Source organism: Hydra viridissima, unplaced genomic scaffold (genome assembly GCF_058129835.1).
Source record: "Hydra viridissima isolate aposymbiotic clone 2 unplaced genomic scaffold, HvirCarnegie_v1 scaffold_4, whole genome shotgun sequence".
NCBI classification, from domain to species: Eukaryota; Metazoa; Cnidaria; class Hydrozoa; order Anthoathecata; family Hydridae; genus Hydra; species Hydra viridissima.
Window position 1 is genome coordinate 8,557,726 of NW_028324303.1, and position 17,613 is coordinate 8,575,338.

General features: G+C 29.7%; 3 protein-coding genes across 7 annotated transcripts; 1 reads left to right on the top strand and 2 right to left on the bottom strand.

The window, feature by feature from the left end:
- Window positions 1-277: 277 nt before the first annotated feature.
- On the bottom strand, window positions 278-2,589 carry LOC149889713 (uncharacterized). Its single transcript, XM_090085169.1, has 3 exons — window positions 2,585-2,589; window positions 1,220-2,463; window positions 278-1,086 (listed from the first exon to the last, which is right to left on the bottom strand). The coding sequence occupies exons 1-3, from the start codon at window positions 2,587-2,589 to the stop codon at window positions 278-280; spliced, it is 2,058 nt and encodes a 685-aa protein (XP_089941295.1).
- Window positions 2,590-7,969: 5,380 nt separating this feature from the next.
- Window positions 7,970-10,466, bottom strand: LOC145182895 (cytochrome b5 domain-containing protein 1-like). 2 transcript variants are annotated; one of them, XM_080058170.2, is made up of 4 exons: window positions 10,080-10,466; window positions 9,472-9,548; window positions 8,943-9,161; window positions 7,970-8,420 (listed from the first exon to the last, which is right to left on the bottom strand). In XM_080058170.2, exons 1-4 carry the CDS (start codon window positions 10,201-10,203, stop codon window positions 8,190-8,192), a joined length of 651 nt encoding a protein of 216 aa, XP_079914296.2. In that variant the 5' UTR covers window positions 10,204-10,466; the 3' UTR covers window positions 7,970-8,189. The 2 variants fall into 2 exon arrangements, with proteins under 2 accessions (XP_079914296.2, XP_089942313.1); XM_090086187.1 differs by lacking the exon at window positions 9,472-9,548 and having other exon boundaries at window positions 10,080-10,218.
- Window positions 10,467-12,114: 1,648 nt separating this feature from the next.
- On the top strand, window positions 12,115-16,168 carry LOC145188995 (uncharacterized). Of its 4 annotated transcripts, XM_090086178.1 has the most exons (5): window positions 12,115-13,290; window positions 13,391-13,460; window positions 13,614-13,790; window positions 13,906-14,067; window positions 14,151-16,168. In XM_090086178.1, the coding sequence occupies exons 1-5, from the start codon at window positions 13,078-13,080 to the stop codon at window positions 14,336-14,338; spliced, it is 810 nt and encodes a 269-aa protein (XP_089942304.1). In that variant the 5' UTR covers window positions 12,115-13,077; the 3' UTR covers window positions 14,339-16,168. The 4 variants fall into 4 exon arrangements, with proteins under 4 accessions (XP_089942304.1, XP_089942305.1, XP_089942302.1 ...); XM_090086179.1 differs by lacking the exon at window positions 13,614-13,790; XM_090086176.1 differs by having other exon boundaries at window positions 13,078-13,290; window positions 13,391-13,790.
- The last annotated feature ends 1,445 nt before the right edge of the window (window positions 16,169-17,613 follow it).

Here is a 17,613-nt window from a genome sequence, read left to right on the forward strand (position 1 = left end):
AAAAAGACACATTTTTTATAATAGGTTAGGTAAGTCGCATTTGTGTCAAGTTTGCAAACCCATTTATTCGCGTAAGTTGCGTTTGAGTTCCGTTTGTAAACGCATTTATACGCGTAAGTTGCGTTTGAGTTACGTTTTTAAACGCATTTTATATGAGTAAGTTGCGTATTAAATGCGTGCGTAAACGCAGTTATTTGCGTAAATTGCGTTTACGTTTACGTAAGTAAACGCAATAAATTGCTTCAAATGCGTTTGAGTTTGCGTGTGAGTTTTTATTTCAGAACGCAAACGCAAAACGCAGCTTTTTTGCGTTCCAATGTATGGTTGGAACATCTGCTGGATTCTCCAATCCTGCTACATGCCTCCATTTCTTCCTCCCAACCTCTTTCCTAATCACAACTACACGATTTTCCACCCAAGGTTTCCAAGTTTTCTCCTTCCCTTTAATCCAATGCAAAGCCACTTCAGAATCTGTCCAACAACTAACATTACTAATAATTATTCGATTTTCTATTACTCGTTTCACTTCTCCTACTAATTTGCTCAACAACAAACAACCCAACAGCTCTAACCTAGGAACAGACAACTCTTTCAATGGAGTTACCTTTGTTTTGGCTGCCAAAAAAAATACTCTCACAGCAACACTCGTCTTAACTCTTAGATAAACAACTGCACAATATATCTCTCTTGAGCTATCACAAAATCCATGTAACTCTGCCGAAATTATTCTCTCCTCAACTCTAACAAACGCAAATCTCTTTACTCTTAAAACACTCAACTCCTCAACATTTCTCAACAATTCTTTCCACTTAAACTCAATCTCTCCACTCACACTCGCATCCCACTCCTTTTTATCTCTACACAAAATTTGAAATATTGTTTTTAGTCTGGCTGTTATAGGCGAAACAATGCCTAATGGATCGTAAATTGATGCCGAAATTTTCAAGATATTCCTTTTTGTTGTTTTAAGTTCCCGTGACATTTTTATAAAGTCATTAAATTGAAAAATGAATTCATCATTTTTCGAGTCCCATTCAATTCCTAAAACTCTTTTATACCCATAATCGCTTTTACCCAATTCTGTTTCTAAATAAGTACTATCATCAAGATTGCTTATTGAATTTTTTTTTTCCCTTATTTTTTATCATTTTCTCATTAAAATCAAAATAGTTTTGTAATTCTTGGCTATTTGTTTTCCATTTCCTTAAATTGAAACCACCTTCAGACATAATTGCTTTAGACTTTTTATAAAATTCTTTACCCTTCGTTACACTTTCCGTTCCAGATGTGACATCATCAACGTATAAATCTTCAATGAATCTTTTTACAAACTTACCATTAGATTTTTCATATTTTTTGATGTGATGTCTTATTGTTCCATTTAATAAAAAAGGACTACTAGTCAGTCCAAATACTACTCTTAAAAATCTATAAACAATCAATTCTGAGTCCTGCTCTACATCCATATTTTTATACCAGAGAAATCTTAAATAATCTTTATGCTCACTAGAAATTTCTATATTTAAGAAAGCTTGTTTAATGTCTGCTAATATGGCAATACAATTTAATCGGAATCGCAGTAGTACATCAAATATTTTGGATAATAGATTTGGCCCTGAATATAGACAATCATTCAAGGACAATCCATTGTTAGAACAGGAAGCATCAAATACTGCTCTTATCTTAGTAGTTTCCTTATCTTTTCTTAAAACTGGCCTGTGCGCTAGGTAGTGTGCTTTTCCTGATTCCTTAGCGATTTCATTCTCAGGTACTCTTTCAATAATTTTATTCGTTTCGTATTCTTTAAAAATAGCGTCATAATCACTTAACAAATTCTTATCACGCAATTGCCTTTTTAACCTATTCAGTCTAACCTCACAAATTTTATAGTTATCTGGTAAACAATCGTGATCTGGTTTAAAGGGAAGCTTAGTTACGTATCTCTCACCGTTATGCATAATATCATTTTCGAATTTATGTATTACACACTCATCAGTGGATTCCATTTTCTCCACACTCCAAAATTTTTGTAAATCACTTCTTAGTTCATCAATACAACTGCGCACATCTTCCACACTCTCGATTAAATTAGCATCAACGCGTAAATTCATGATTACTTTCTTATTAACATTTTTTACAGAAGGCATTGGGGCACTTAACACCCATCCTAGAACAGAGGAAGAAGCCACAGGACAGCCCTCGACCCCTCTAATAACATTACCTGTCATAAATTTATGGTACAAATCACACCCTACCAATAAGTCATTAGGAAAATCTTTGGAACCATCATCATAATCAGCTAGAATTAACTTTGAAATATGCGGGTAATTTTTGCACGCTCGAGATATCTCTTGCCTCTGCAAAGGGCTACAAATAACTGGCACACATAGAGCCTCGACATACACATACAAATTAGCATTTCTATGTTTTACCTTAAGTTGAACAACATCGAGCTTTTTAACTCTGGAATTATTAAATTGACCGAATGTTTTTATTATTATAGCTTCTTTCCTTATAGTTTTTAATTTCAATATTTCACATACATCTTTGGTAATATAAGACCTCTGACTACCGCTATCAATACTCCATACTCAATACTCCACACTCACTCTCTGAATTAAAAAACTTAGCCTTTGCTATCTGTAGCAAAATGCTATCAGACACACCTACGAGAGTTGCACTAGTCTGGGTTTGCTTCTTATTGCAAATAGAGATGTGGTGTTTTCCATTGCATTGAAAACATGAATAGTTAGAATGACAAAATTTTGATGTATGACCTAATTTTAAACAGATGAAGATCTTTAAACAGATCTCTTTTGTTTTTTTAGAATTTCAATTCTTGAATCTAAATTTGTTACTTTTAAACAGTGAGAAGGCTTATGGTTTTCTGAACAATATACACATTGTAAAATTCTTTGTTCTGGTGCTCTTCTATTTTGTGTATGAAAACCTGATGTTGTAAAGTTATTTTTATTTCTATAATTATAAGAAGAATTTTGCTGTGCATTTTTGTTTAAAGAATCGTATTTGAAATTTTTATGTTCATTTTTATCATAATTTGATTTTAAAAGATATTTGGCACAACACTCTTTAGCTTGTAGCTCTTCATTGTAATATTGTAAAAGTCTATCTAAAGTCCACAACTCTCCGGCAAATTTTCTAGAAATTAAAATCAAAAGTTCATCAGGCAGTTTCTCCTTAAGGATAGGAATTAACAAGTTTTTAGCCGTAAGTTTTTGTTTCTATTTTTAGAGATCTAAGATTACGTACGCAGCTCTCTATATCATTATAAAGTTTTCTTAATTCTTCTAGATCATTTAAATCTTTAATTTTCTTTATTTTTAACAGAATCCATATGTGCAGAAACTAAAACTTGTGTATTCCCGTATCTATTAGTCAAGATTTCAATTGCCTCTTTATAATTTTCTGAACTGAGTGAAAGTCCTGAAATAGTAGCCAATGCTTGCCCAGACAAATATTTTTTTAGATAGTTAAATCGATCTATATCATCTAAACCTTCATGCCTATGAATTTATAGATTAAATTGATCCCAAAAACCCTGCCAATCTAAGGGATTCCCATTAAAAACTGGCAATTCTAACTTAGGTAAAATACGCTTTGATTTATTTAAACTTTTAACAGAATCTTTATCTGAGTCATTTATTTTTATACTTTTTAATTTTAGTGTCACTCCAGCCATCAACTCATGATAACACTCAACTATTTTCGCACTCTCCAAAACATCATTTTCAATTTCCTCTTGATCTAAATTATTTAATATTTCCTCATCAATATTGTTTAATCTCTCATAATTCTCGCTTAAATTATTTTTTAAACCTATTAATTTTGTATAGTTTAACTCCTCACTCTCTAATTCCTCTCTTATTTCGCTCAACAAATTTCCAAAACTTACTCGTAACGCTCTCCTTCTCGCTACTTTCCTTCCTAATGCGGCTGCCATTTTTAAATAAATATGCACAACAACTCAGAATAAAATCAAATTTTCGTCACAATCAACACCTTCAACAATTAAATTCTAATTCTATCAAATTCTTCCCAAACAATATCACAAATAACAAACTCCACTTACTTCAATGTTCAATAACTCAAATTTTACTTAACTCTTCATAAACTGCTTTCTTTAATCATTTAATTCGGTAACTCTTCATAGTTTTTCATCGGGCGCCATGTAAAATCTCGAGGATTAAAAATAACTGAACGTTTGGAGAGACAATATATTTTTAAACTAGTACAAAAGCAAGAGTCTCTATGCTTCTCCACCAACAGAATATATAATAAAAAAGAGGTCTGTGGAGAGCACGCACCAATAAATTGCCCATTAATAATAATAACAATAATTAAGTTACAAATACCACATTTAACAACACCCACATACAGTAATAAAATAATAAATATCACTTTCAACACGCTTCTGTACAATAATTAATTTTTACTATCACTTTTAACAGGGTTTTTGAATATTATTGCTATCACTATCAAATGTATTATCAATCTACTGATATCTATATATCTATATATATCAATATCTTAAGGTCTGAAGTTCCCGAAAAACGGTTTTTCGGTTCTTCGGTTCTTCGGTATTTTTCGGGGAATCGAAAGGAATCGAAGGTTTCGGTTCTTTATCAGAATCGGAATCGAAATTTACCGAAATTTCGAATCTTGCCTAAAATAAGGAATCGAAAAGAACCGAAGTTATCGGTTCCTTATCAAATTAGGAACCGAAATTTACCGAAGGAACCGTTTTTCGGTAATTCCAGTCTCTGAAATGAATCACAGTCTCAAAGTCTACTACAAAGAGCTAAAAAAAGGAAACTTGTACTTGAATCACCAATGAAAAAATCACCAATGAAAAAAAACCCTATATATGATGCATCTAAAGATTTATTTAATACTGAACCTAGTGATAGTTCTACTAGCGTAGCTTATAGCAGTGCTAGTAGTAGTCGCAAGGGCAGCAAGGACAGTGTCACTGATCTCACTGATAGTGATTTAGAATAACTGTATTTTTCAACTGTATTTCAACTGTATTTTTGAAAATAAAAATTAAAAAAATTCAAGTTTTTCAATTCTTAGTAACAATTTCGATTCTTTGTAGCATTTTTGATTTTTTGCGATATTTCCCGCTAAGAACCGAAATTGGAACCAAAATTCCAATTTCGGTTCTTAGCGGTTCTTAGCAATTCCAAAATTCCCGCTAGGAATCGAAAAGAACCGAAGTTATCGGTTCTTTATCAGAATCGGAATCGAAATTTACCGTAATTTCGATTCTTTCTTAAAATAAGGAATCGAAATTTACCGAAATTTCGAATCTTGCCTAAAATAAGGAATCGAAATGAACCGAAGTTATCAGTTCCTTATCAAATTAGGAACCGAAATTTACCGAAGGAACCGTTTTTCGGTAACTCCAGTCTCTGCAATATCTATCTATCTAGATCTATCTGTATCTATATCTATATATATATCTTTATCTATATCTATATATTTAGTTTATTATTATTATAATATATATATATATATATATATATATATATATATATATATATATATATATATATATATATTTAGTTATATATATATATATATATATATATATATATATATATATATATATATATATATATATATATTTATGTATATATATATATATATATATATATTCAATATCGTAATGAATCGATAAGTATCGTTTTACGATATTAGTTACGGTATTTATCGTAACTGAACGATAAATATCGTAACGAATCGATAAATATCCAAATTTTATCGTGCAAATTCTTTGGGTAGGTTATTATCATAATATAAAAAAACTTACGATACGCACATTCCGATATCTTATTGCATCGTATCGTAATAAGAAAAGTTTCCATACACAGATGCTTAGTTTCAACATGGACCTATAAAGGTTAACTTCCACTCATCCGTTTTAGCCACTGATCTCTATTATAACTGGATAGCGCATCTCTAATATCAAAATTGACGCCAAAATCGCCATATAGGAAAGCCCCAGAACGCTGAAATCTGATACTGGGTATTTAAAGCGATAAGCCGAAAAACAGAACTCAAAACTTACGGGAATTAAATTTTTGGGGCTTTCCAATATGGCGATTTTGGCGTCAAAAAATTAGAAGTTTTGCTCGGAGTTGCGCTACCCATTTATCATAGAGATCAGTGGTTTTAGCTACGGGAAAGGGATGGGAAACTTAATCACGTGAGCATGCGCAGTGATTAATTTTCAAAATTAATTTATATTTTGCGCATGGTCACGTGTTTATTTTTCCCGTCCCTTTCCTGTGGCTAAAACGGATAAGTGGAAACTCGCCTTAAGAGAATTACGTGCAAACTATTGTTTTACATCAAAGAGGCCGCAGAAACCAGCGAGCCATGCGAGTTTCCGACACTAAATTTTCACCCGCCAACAAAAAAATCTATTAAAATGGCTGCCCACAGTTTTAAAAACAGAAACTCTGATCACGTGGTATTAGTTTAAACTTTTACAGCATTTGTTTAATAAGACTGTTCAGGATAAAGTAACTACTTCACGCGTTGATAAATTACAAAATAAATTACACCAAGGTAAATGGGATTTTTTATAATTCATTTGATAAAGAAAAACCTTTTAAAAAGTTATTCAAATTGATGATTATCTTGCAAAATACGGCCAGATATTTCATATTTCATATATTATTTCTTTAAAACTATGACAAATTATTTTTTTCTTTATTGTATTTATATTCATTTTATGTATAAGTTATTTATCTTTAACTATATATATTTCTGTTGTTAAACATAAAAATTGAAAATTCTATATTATACATAAACTGGAAATCTACAGCAATATAGTAGATGGAGTAGTTCCTTGGAACCATTGTGCTCTAGGTAGCTACAAAACAAGTTGATATTTTGTATTATTTATTATATCTCAAGTTATGCATGTACTAAAGTAGTTAAGTAAATGATTTCAATTTCTATATCATCATCAGCGTTATTTCTTAAAATTATAGAATGTCTAGATATATAAAATTAAGCTTTAAACTTAGTTCTATTGCTGTTATCTTTAATAACTAAAAGGAAGTTGATGTGACTGGTTAGACGAGACAAAATATTTTCGACGAATCCGACAGACTTTGATATAATTTAATTTTTATTGTTTGAAGCAAAAGATTTGTAACTATGCGCAACGAGCATGGTTCGCAAAAAAAAAAACAATAGGTTGCACGTCCATCTTTTAGAGGTCCATGGTTTCAAGTTGTGTTTGCGAAAACAGCTTTAAACATTAATGGTAGGACTTATTCATTTTTCATGTCATTGGGCATGTATCCGCCTGGTGTTTTGGTTGACTCTTCTTGGTTCGAATGTAATATTTTTGAGTTGGCTAAAACTTGAAGATGATTTTTATAATATTCTCATTTTCCCTCCTCACAATGTAAAGCATGCTTCCATCGTGAGCTGAGAGTTTTTTTGGACGCCCAATACGAGGTTTATCTTCGACACTACCAGTCGATAAGTAATTGTTTTATTATTACATCAATGAATCAATTAACGAGAGTAAAGAGTTTTCTTATCAAAGTGCGTTCAATGTTTATTTCAAAAAACTGAAAGGGCTTATATGCTCCGTTAATTTTTTCATCACCCCCCCCCCACACACACACACACACCTCTTTTATGATATCCTTACAATTTTTTTTCTTTTCTTAATTGTAAAATAAAACCATTAGTATAAATAAACATAATGCGAACCACATCTCGTCAATTTATCAGGTTATCATTTCTTATAAGAATTATACACTTAAAAAAAAAAAAATTGCGTTTAACCTTTCTGTACAAGGTGTGTATGGAAACTGATACTAAGTAAGTTTTAAAAATTTTACAACCAAAATGTGTGGGAAGAGAAAAATAATAGCCGATTGCAGGTTTTGAGAGGTTAAACAGAAAATTAAGCACTCAATCCTTTCGAATATGTTCGATAGTGTATTTAAAAAAGCTCATTTTTACATGTTTAAATATAATTTTAGTAACCAAAACATTCATAAAAACGTTTATGAGCTATTTAGATTAAGATATATAATCTGAATACTAAAATCATTAATTTATGCATGTTCTCAATTTTGCCATTTACTTTTTACTCAGTTAAATAAAAGATTTTTCTATCATAACTTGGAAAATTAAATTCAAGCATCTGTAAGGTCATCATTATAGTAGATATGAATAGAGGGCAAAAACATTTCTTCATCGAGACCTAAAGAGTAAAACTCTTCACTTTCATCATTTACTTGGTTTTCCTCAAGCGTCTTTTGCATATCTAAATTCATGGTTCGATATTTCCAAGTATAACTTGAGGCATGCACATTGTAATATAGATACCTCTGTAAAATCTCGCTGATTGTTTCTTCAGAGCAAACCTGATTAAAGAAACTGGTAAGAAATGCAAAATACATTAATACAAATATTTAGAGATTGTATAAGTGATTGAAATAGCCTACACTTAGAAACCTGTCATGAATTGTGAATTTGTTTAGCTTGCTCAAACAATAACTATTGTTCTCTTTTTTCACGTTAATTTCCCTGTTTTTTAATTCATACCAATTAAAAAACTAAGTAAATAATAATTAATTTATATAGATAAAAAATCAAAGTTTTCTAATACTCACACTACTCTTGAATCAAAGTTTTCTCTTTAGATTATTCCCATTAAAATTTCACAAAATATTATTCTATTAAATTTAAGCTTTTCAAATTTACAAGACTTGTTATTCATAGTTTCTTCTGAAGATTTTTAATACCTATCAACTTATAGTACATACCTCTCATCATCTTATAGTACATACCTCCCATCATCTTATAGTACATTCCTCCCATTGTCTTATAGTACATAACTCCCATCATCTTACAGTACATACTTCACATCATCTTACAGTACATACCTCTAAAACTTGTTCTTGTGATGTTAAAGTATTGATTATTCTTATTTTCCGAACATTTGCTGTAAGGAATCCAATGCAGTAGGTATTGCTTTTCCACCAAGGTCTCCCAAAATCGTTGCACCAATCTGTTCTTGGACAAAGTGGAGGTGTATGAAGGAATCTTCCCATAGGAGTATATGGGAATTGACAATTAGTTACTGGGTCAATGTATAGGCGTATCTATAAAAAATAAATTGTTCAGTCCTACTTTTTAACTTTTCAAAGCTTGGTATGTTTAAACCTATTTTTTGAAGAACAGAAAAACTTAAGGCTAACTTCATGACAGTTTATTCATTAAAAAAGGAACAAAATGAACCACTAAAAATGCACAAAATATTTAATCTGAAAAAGTATTCATAAAGTATTTTCATGTGAACATTTTTTTACCCAAATTTCTTGTTAAGGTAATCTCTTTTTTAAGATAATGATAAATACAGAATTATTTTATTAAAAAATCAATTAATTTAAAGTACTTAGAAAAAACACGTACATCTTGTGTTTTTTTGTCAAACCAATGAGAGATATCTTTTCCTCCAGAATATATTATTGGTTTTAGTAAAGCATCACCTAAATTTGATTTACAACTTTTAACAAAAGTTTACTGTAACCTGGCATAATTAAGTGATAAAAGTTGCAAGTGAAATAAATACTAATAGAATTCATTGGATCTTAAATTATCATTTGAAACACAACTATTTAAAATTGTTATAAAAAAGATTTACAGAGTATTTAATCACAATAATTGATAAATTTTACTAAAGTAGATTTCATTAATGCATTAATTAAACTATATAAGGGTGGCCCCTAAATTCACAGCATCATTTTCAAATAGAACAACTTTTCATTTCTTAACAAACAAACATTTATTTTTTCATAAACAGAAAACACACTTCTTAAAATTTTTTTTTAATTTTGAAAATTAAATCCTTTATAAAACTATTTTGCTTTTCACACTACCAAATTCTTTCTAAGATGCAACCATTTTTAATATTATAAATTTTTATTCTTTTAAATAATAACAAAAAGTTTCGGAATGACAGTTTAACATCTTGTTTTTTTACAGTCTGAAATTTGTATAAAATATGATCTATTACCCACCTTCATACTGTATGCATAAAGAACTTAAATCATAAACCTTTCCCAGAAATGATACCCATAAATCTTTCTCTGTATTGTGCATGCTAACCTCAAAGGGAGTATAGTATTTAGGACGATCATTCATTTTCGCAGTGTAAGATTGTGTAGCGAACTTTTAAAGGTTGTTAACTAACAGTTGTTATGAAAAGATTACGGTAAACGATTTTCATTTCTTTTTTGCAAAAAAGAATAGAATAAGGCCGAAAAAAATGTTGAAAGAAACAAACAATCAAAATCAACAAGTAATTTTTATAACCACCACCATAAATATTCCATCAATTACTAACAGTGAATTTAGTTAAAAAGTTACAAGCGAAGAGTGATTTTAAAAAAGGTGATCTCAACTTTTTGACGACTAAAAACTATAAAAGCTGTAAAATTATAAACATTAGTTGTTTTCTTAGTAAACGGCGAACCTTTTTATGACAAACTTTCCGGGTTTTTATTATCACTAGCAAAACGCAACCCGTAATACGGGTTATCGTCGGTCTGTTACTTAATTTATAGTGGCTGTTTTCCACAATTTAAAGTTGCGAAACCTTAACTAATACCCAATTAGAAAAACACCTTCAAATTGAAAAAATTAAACCATCTGTATGCGGAGGTAAAATAATTTACCAATTACTTAACATCGAGTAATTTACAACCGATGTAGGTCATATCAGTGTAAGGCAGAAACATTTTCCTCGACATAGCTAAGTTCAAAACAATACGTTTTTAGTTACTGACACAAAATAATAACACTTCGTCATGCTTTACATTGACGAAAGAGTAAAGCAAAATTCTTGTAATATTTTTTATAACATGAACTTTAATTAATAAGATTAACATAAAGCGAAGGTAAATTATACATGAACTATTAATTTTTTGGTATCCCCTTGATACATGTTTCTTTAAAAAAAGGAAATTGACTTTAAAACGTTAAATACACACAACTAAATAAATTTGTTAAAAATAACTGATCATTTGACCATTTTTATATATGGCACTAATCTGACCATTTTTATATATGCCCTCTTTGTTTCAAAAGTTTCTAGTAAGGACCTCTCTTCCCCGTCTTTGCCTTAATGGTGGTCAGGAGAATAGAGTCATTTTTATTAAGAGTAATCAAGTTTTTGATGGAGACCTTTTACCAGAATAATAAAATGTAAAACAATGATTTACATGTATAAGAATTTTTTCTTTTTAATATATATAAGAATTAAACATATATAAGAATTTTTTCTTTCCTCAAAAGTGTTGCAAATGCAAACTAAGCTAATTAATTAGTTTAACACCTTATAAAATTTAAGTAACTCGATATTTGACAAATGCGCAAAACAACAATATTCACTCCCCGTTTAAAAAGATCCCCTAAGTTACGTACAACAAATTATTAGGCATAAAATAGAGAAAATTTTAAAAAAATTGAACTAATTGCATATATTTATATCATTTTAACTGACAGAAATTAACAATAAAAGGTAATTAGGTTTTTTTTTTTGTAAATCGTATAAATGCGTCAATCGTAAATCTTTAAAAAAAAAAAAAAAACACCACATAAAAACTGAAAATCGATTTACCTATTTATAGTAACCAATTTTGACATGGCAGTTAATATAAACATTTATCGAAAATGTATCTATAAAATCTGTTTCGAAGTGCAAAAGGATTAACAATACTAATATATATATATAAAAAAAAAAAATCAAATTAAGATATAAACTGCATTTTTAGCATAATGTTGTCTTGGCTTTTAGTAAATAAATAAAATCAGTTACTTCCAATAATGAAAATACCTTTTATTCATTTTTAACAATAGACACCAAAGTGAAGGTAAGCCAAGCAGTCTATCAACACAAAACATCACAACAATAACACATAACAATAGAATATTTACACCCTTGATCCTAAAATCCAGCGAAAATAATAAACCAAATTAAAATACCAAAGGCAAAATAAGAAAACCAATTTAAAGTTAACTATATTTATCTTTTTACTCAACATATAACTACACACTGCTTCAATTTAGAGGTTTTAGGTTGACCTAAATGGTACTCAAGATGTTTCAAAAGATATCAATACTTTGGGTGGGCATGAGATATATTCCATTGAAAACAAAATAAAAAGCGTTCCTTTTTTGGATTTATACACTTTTTTAAATAATCGCTTTGCAAAAGAAATTTTAACTCAGTAGCGGATCATGCGTTTTTTGGTGTTTTAGATACCAAATTATAAACATAGAGTAAACTCCAAACATTTATATGTTTATACTAGTGTCAAAACAAGGAAGTTTTGTCAAAATATCAAAATATTTGGAGCCTGGGAACTAAAAAGCCCTTTAAATCTTGCCCCCTGCCCTAAAGTGGAGAGCAACAAGTTCATAATTTTTGTTATAAACTATTCTTAACTAAATTCATATTAATTTAAAAATTTCAAATTTTATGAAAAAATCTTTTATAGTTCAAGAATTATGTCAATCTTAAAATTGTAACCCCCTCAAATTGAGGGGGGGTTAAAACTTTAAATGGCCATCATTTTTGAACGCTATAAAATTATTGCACAAAATTTAAAATTTTTTATAAATAATGACCTTAGTTAAGAATAGTAAAAATTTTTTTTTTCTTACTCGTTGCTCCCACGTTTGGGGCAAGGGGGGCAAAAAATTAGGGTTGTTACTGTTCCCAGGCTCCAATTAACCCAATAATATGCAAAACATCCTTATTTGACATAAACATAAACATATAAATGTTTGGATTTTATCTTATGTTTGGAAGTTAGCTTTCTCAGACAAAACAAAAACACAGAATCCACCCTCTGTCTCAACTATATAAAAATGCCTTTGTTGTTATTTTTAGCTTTATTTTACACCTGAAAAGGTCTCTGCATTAGAACTGTTTGAAAATTTACTTTGCATTTAGATATTAATATAAAAATTATACTAAAGATTCATTAAAAAAACTCCCATTATTGTGTCGAAATGAGCTTAACAAGACAAAGGTTTCATAAAGAAAACAGGAATATAGTTTGTTTCTGCTGTCTAAATAAAGACGTAAAATGTCATAAATTAGAAAATAACCCAGCTCTACAAGAACTCATTATTCTATATGTGGATCCAGGCTTTTGTTTGGAAATCAATTCTCTACCATCTGGAGTTTGTTCAACTTGTAAAAAATGTCTTCATTTAAAAAAGGTTAAATAAAAGTTTGTCATTAATGCTAATGTATTGACGATATATGAAAATGTAAATATATATATAAACGTATATGAAATACTATATTAAAAAATTTTAGAATGAAGGGTATGTCTCTCAAAACATAGAAGATATGTGGAAGATTGGAAGAGTATTATTACGAAAACTAGGTAGGTTACAGGATACTAGTTTATGCACATGCCCAATTTGCTGTATTGCAAAAGAGAAAAGGAGTCATAGAAAAATCAATCTTTCTGAATTTATTGAAGATTTTGGTTTTAAGCATAAGTCCTCAGATGTAAATAACACATCTTTTTGCACAGATTGCTGCCAAAAGGTAGGTAAAGGTATCAGACACCCTTGCACAAAATCTGAAATAGTGCAAAATCTACATAAGCTCATTCTTTCTCAAGACTCAAAAACCTCTCAACAAGTTATTTCCTCTGTACTAAAAGATATGCATAAAACATCTGAAAATAACGAATTAACTATAGCAACAGGTAAATGTGCATTTATATTTCTTTACCTATCTATATTTATTAATAATTTTATAAAATACATTTATATTAAAGTTAAACATTAGTGAATAGAACGTTTTTCATATATTTTTTGTAGGTGGTAAAGCCCTTCATGTTGCTCTCTACTCTGGAGATGTGCATAAACCTATTTTAGAAATATCTTCAGATACATTATTTAGTATAAAAAAGAAAATGGATCTTCCCATGTCAGCAATGGATTGTATAATGACTGAGATACGTAAAGATTTGGGTCGCGGAGGTAACAGTAATGCACATGAACTTTGTTTTGCATATATTCATATTACTTATATATTTATAAATTATTCTTGTATTTTTTGCTAGGTATTGAACCTAATGCCTCAAAAATTATTAAGGACAAATCTTTCCAGTTAAATGAATTTTATAAAAACGTTTTATGCAGCTTTCAACAAACACACAACAAAGGAAAATACAAGGTTGTTGATAAAATCCAAACATTTATATGTTTATGTTTATGTCAAATAAGGATGTTTTGCATATTATTGGGTTAATTGGAGCCTGGGAACAGTAACAACCCTAATTTTTTGCCCCCCTTGCCCCAAACGTGGGAGCAACGAGTAAGAAAAAAAAAATTTTTACTATTCTTAACTAAGGTCATTATTTATAAAAAATTTTAAATTTTGTGCAATAATTTTATAGCGTTCAAAAATGATGGCCATTTAAAGTTTTAACCCCCCCTCAATTTGAGGGGGTTACAATTTTAAGATTGACATAATTCTTGAACTATAAAAGATTTTTTCATAAAATTTGAAATTTTTAAATTAATATGAATTTAGTTAAGAATAGTTTATAACAAAAATTATGAACTTGTTGCTCTCCACTTTAGGGCAGGGGGCAAGATTTAAAGGGCTTTTTAGTTCCCAGGCTCCAAATATTTTGATATTTTGACAAAACTTCCTTGTTTTGACACTAGTATAAACATATAAATGTTTGGAGTTTACTCTATGTTTATAATTTGGTATCTAAAACACCAAAAAACGCATGATCCGCTACTGAGTTAAAATTTCTTTTGCAAAGCGATTATTTAAAAAAGTGTATAAATCCAAAAAAGGAACGCTTTTTATTTTGTTTTCAATGGAATATATCTCATGCCCACCCAAAGTATTGATATCTTTTGAAACATCTTGAGTACCATTTAGGTCAACCTAAAACCTCTAAATTGAAGCAGTGTACATAAAAGTATATTTGTTTTTATGTTCAATATTAGTTATTCAATTACTTCAAATTTAGGACATTAAAACACCCTAGATTTAAAGATCAAGGTTGCATACTCTCCCATACACATTACGCTAAACATTAACAGACATTGTGTTTCCAGAATAGTTAAAAAAGGCTAGACAATCAGAAAGGCTAGAATCAATCTTGCTCAACATAATGCCAATTCACACCACTTTGAAAACATGGAAACAACATAATTTAAACATATATACAGCTATAAACAAATATGGTTTCATATAACACATTTAAACATTATAACACATAAACATATTAAATGACAGGTATATTTATCAAAAACTATGAAAAAAAAAATTAAAATAATAAAAAAAATATAACATTATTTGTGTAACACTTTTTACCTACCATACCTTGAACGAGATGTTTATCAATTTTGAAAAACAAACTATTAAATGCTCTAGTTCTTGAACATGCAATATATAGTTGACCATGAGAGAAACACGGTTTTTTGAGATATACCCCAACTCTATCAAATGTTTGACCTTGACTTTTATTAATTGTCATTGAATAAGCCAATCTGACAGGAAACTGACAACGCTTCAGAACAAAAGGTTAATTAGAATCTGATAGAGCCAACTGAATTCGAGGAACAAAAACCCATTTACCACCAGAAACACCTGCCAAAACCTCTGTATCAATATAATAATTTTGAAGAGCACAACTTTCACTCGAGTACCATAGCATAACCCAGCTTTGAGATCTAAATTTCTGAGTAGCATAATTACACAACCAATTTTCAATTTTAAACAATGAGGTAGCATACCTGAAGGAATTAAGCTGTTCAAAAACTCAACACGAAAATTATTTCTTTCATTAATGTCATCAATATCAGTTTGATCAGCATTTAAATAAATTTTGACCTCACCTGGCAGACATTCAAGCACTTCTTCATTGATAATGAATCAACATTAGTTGGTGTTAAAATCACGCGTTTAGAATAATCATTTTCATCAGCATCTCCAAAAATCTTTTCAACAATTGATTCATTTTCTCTAACAATGCACTGATTTGGTATTTCAATGCATCCTTTAAAAGGATCCTCCTCTTTGACAGGTATTGTTCCATTCCCAAGTTTTAGTAGCCATTGGGAAAATTCACCTTCCCCATCTTGTACTCTCATATTTTCAGCTAATGCAAACTTCTGCACCCGTTGCCAATGCAAAGAACATTTTACACACAATTCTACTATTTCAGCTGGTTGTGTTTATACACAATTCTACTATTTCAGCTGGTTGTGTTTATACACAATTCTACTATTTCAGTTGTTGAACATTTTCATCAAAACTTTCTAGATTTAAGCCTATAAACTCATCAATAACAGGCAGATTGTAATCAGCCAGCATTTTACCACTTTGATTAATAATCTTTTCAATTTGATGAAGAGTAGCTCGCTCAGCTATTAGAAGTGGGATTGAGCGGTGAATGAAATCTTCCATCATAAAAGCTTTGCATGTATTCCAGAGATGTAAAGGATTGTCAGATTCACAAAAGGTCAAAATAATTGAAAACAACTGTCTAATTTGCTTTGGCATACGTGTTAAAATCGCCTCAGAAAGAGTATTCTGCCATTCAGTGTCATCTTGCAACAAACCTTTCAAAACACATGCTTCACGAAACGCTTCAAGGACAATACCATTAACAGTATGCACATCCTCCCAAGATGTTGTTCCTTTTGCTTAGTAACAGTATAAGAAAAAACAATTCTCCAGTTGGATCATCTTTATACATTCTTACTATCACCTTATTACCACCCCTTTGTCTAACCTTCCATTTACAATGTTTATCATCAAATATAAAGTGATAAGGAATGTCTACATAAGAATAGCAATGTGCTCTTTCATTTTCAGTATTCAACTTAAAACATGCCATTAGATGCGTATCACGTTGAGCTGCATGATCTAAAGCCATTTGTTCTGCTCCTTCTCTAAAATACAATAATTGATTTTCAGGTAGATGTTTACATTACAGCACTTTGAAAACATGGAAACAACATAATATAAACATATGTACCAACTATAAACAATAAATGTGTTTAAATATGTATATAAGGTTAAATATATACATTTTATACATATTTAAACACATTTTTAAAACAATTATAAAACACATATTAACACATACACAAACAATAAAAAAACACTTTACATTATTGTAAAAACACATTTATAAAACAACTATAAAGCACTTATTACCACATACATATCAAAAAAGCATATATGCAAACACTAAGAGTGTACAAACAAAAATTTTAAAAATGACGCAAGGAAATTTAAAAAGATACAAAATATATATTTACAAACAATACTCTTTACCTTCTTTTTTTTTTTTTTTATAAGAACTGTAATCCTCATAACAAAATTTAACCTTTACATACAATAACATGTGATATGCATGTCAGTGTTGGCACAAAATTTTAATTTATTTTTCTAAATTTTCTAAAAAAGAACAAAAATAGTTAATAGCATCACAGAAATTTCAATGTAGTATTAACCATTTTATAGAAATAGCATCTTAATTAGTATAACTTTAA

What these genes read in the sequence shown, in the direction of transcription:
- LOC149889713 (XM_090085169.1), bottom strand. An exon ending in TAAAGCAATTATGTCTGAAG is followed by an intron (nt 1,087 to 1,219) that starts GTGGTTTCAATT and finishes GTACTTATTTAG; the next exon opens with AAACAGAATTGGGTAAAAGC.
- LOC145182895 (XM_080058170.2), bottom strand. Translation starts at nt 10,203, where the DNA reads ATGAATGATCGTCCTAAATACTATACTCCCTTTGAGGTTAGCATGCAC. An exon ending in TTGACAAAAAAACACAAGAT is followed by an intron (nt 9,162 to 9,471) that starts GTACGTGTTTTT and finishes TATTTTTTATAG; the next exon opens with ATACGCCTATACATTGACCC. An exon ending in CACAAGAACAAGTTTTAGAG is followed by an intron (nt 8,421 to 8,942) that starts GTATGTACTGTA and finishes TTCTTTAATCAG; the next exon opens with GTTTGCTCTGAAGAAACAAT.
- LOC145188995 (XM_090086176.1), top strand. Translation starts at nt 13,078, where the DNA reads ATGAGCTTAACAAGACAAAGGTTTCATAAAGAAAACAGGAATATAGTT. An exon ending in CGAATTAACTATAGCAACAG is followed by an intron (nt 13,791 to 13,905) that starts GTAAATGTGCAT and finishes TATTTTTTGTAG; the next exon opens with GTGGTAAAGCCCTTCATGTT. An exon ending in TAAAGATTTGGGTCGCGGAG is followed by an intron (nt 14,068 to 14,150) that starts GTAACAGTAATG and finishes ATTTTTTGCTAG; the next exon opens with GTATTGAACCTAATGCCTCA.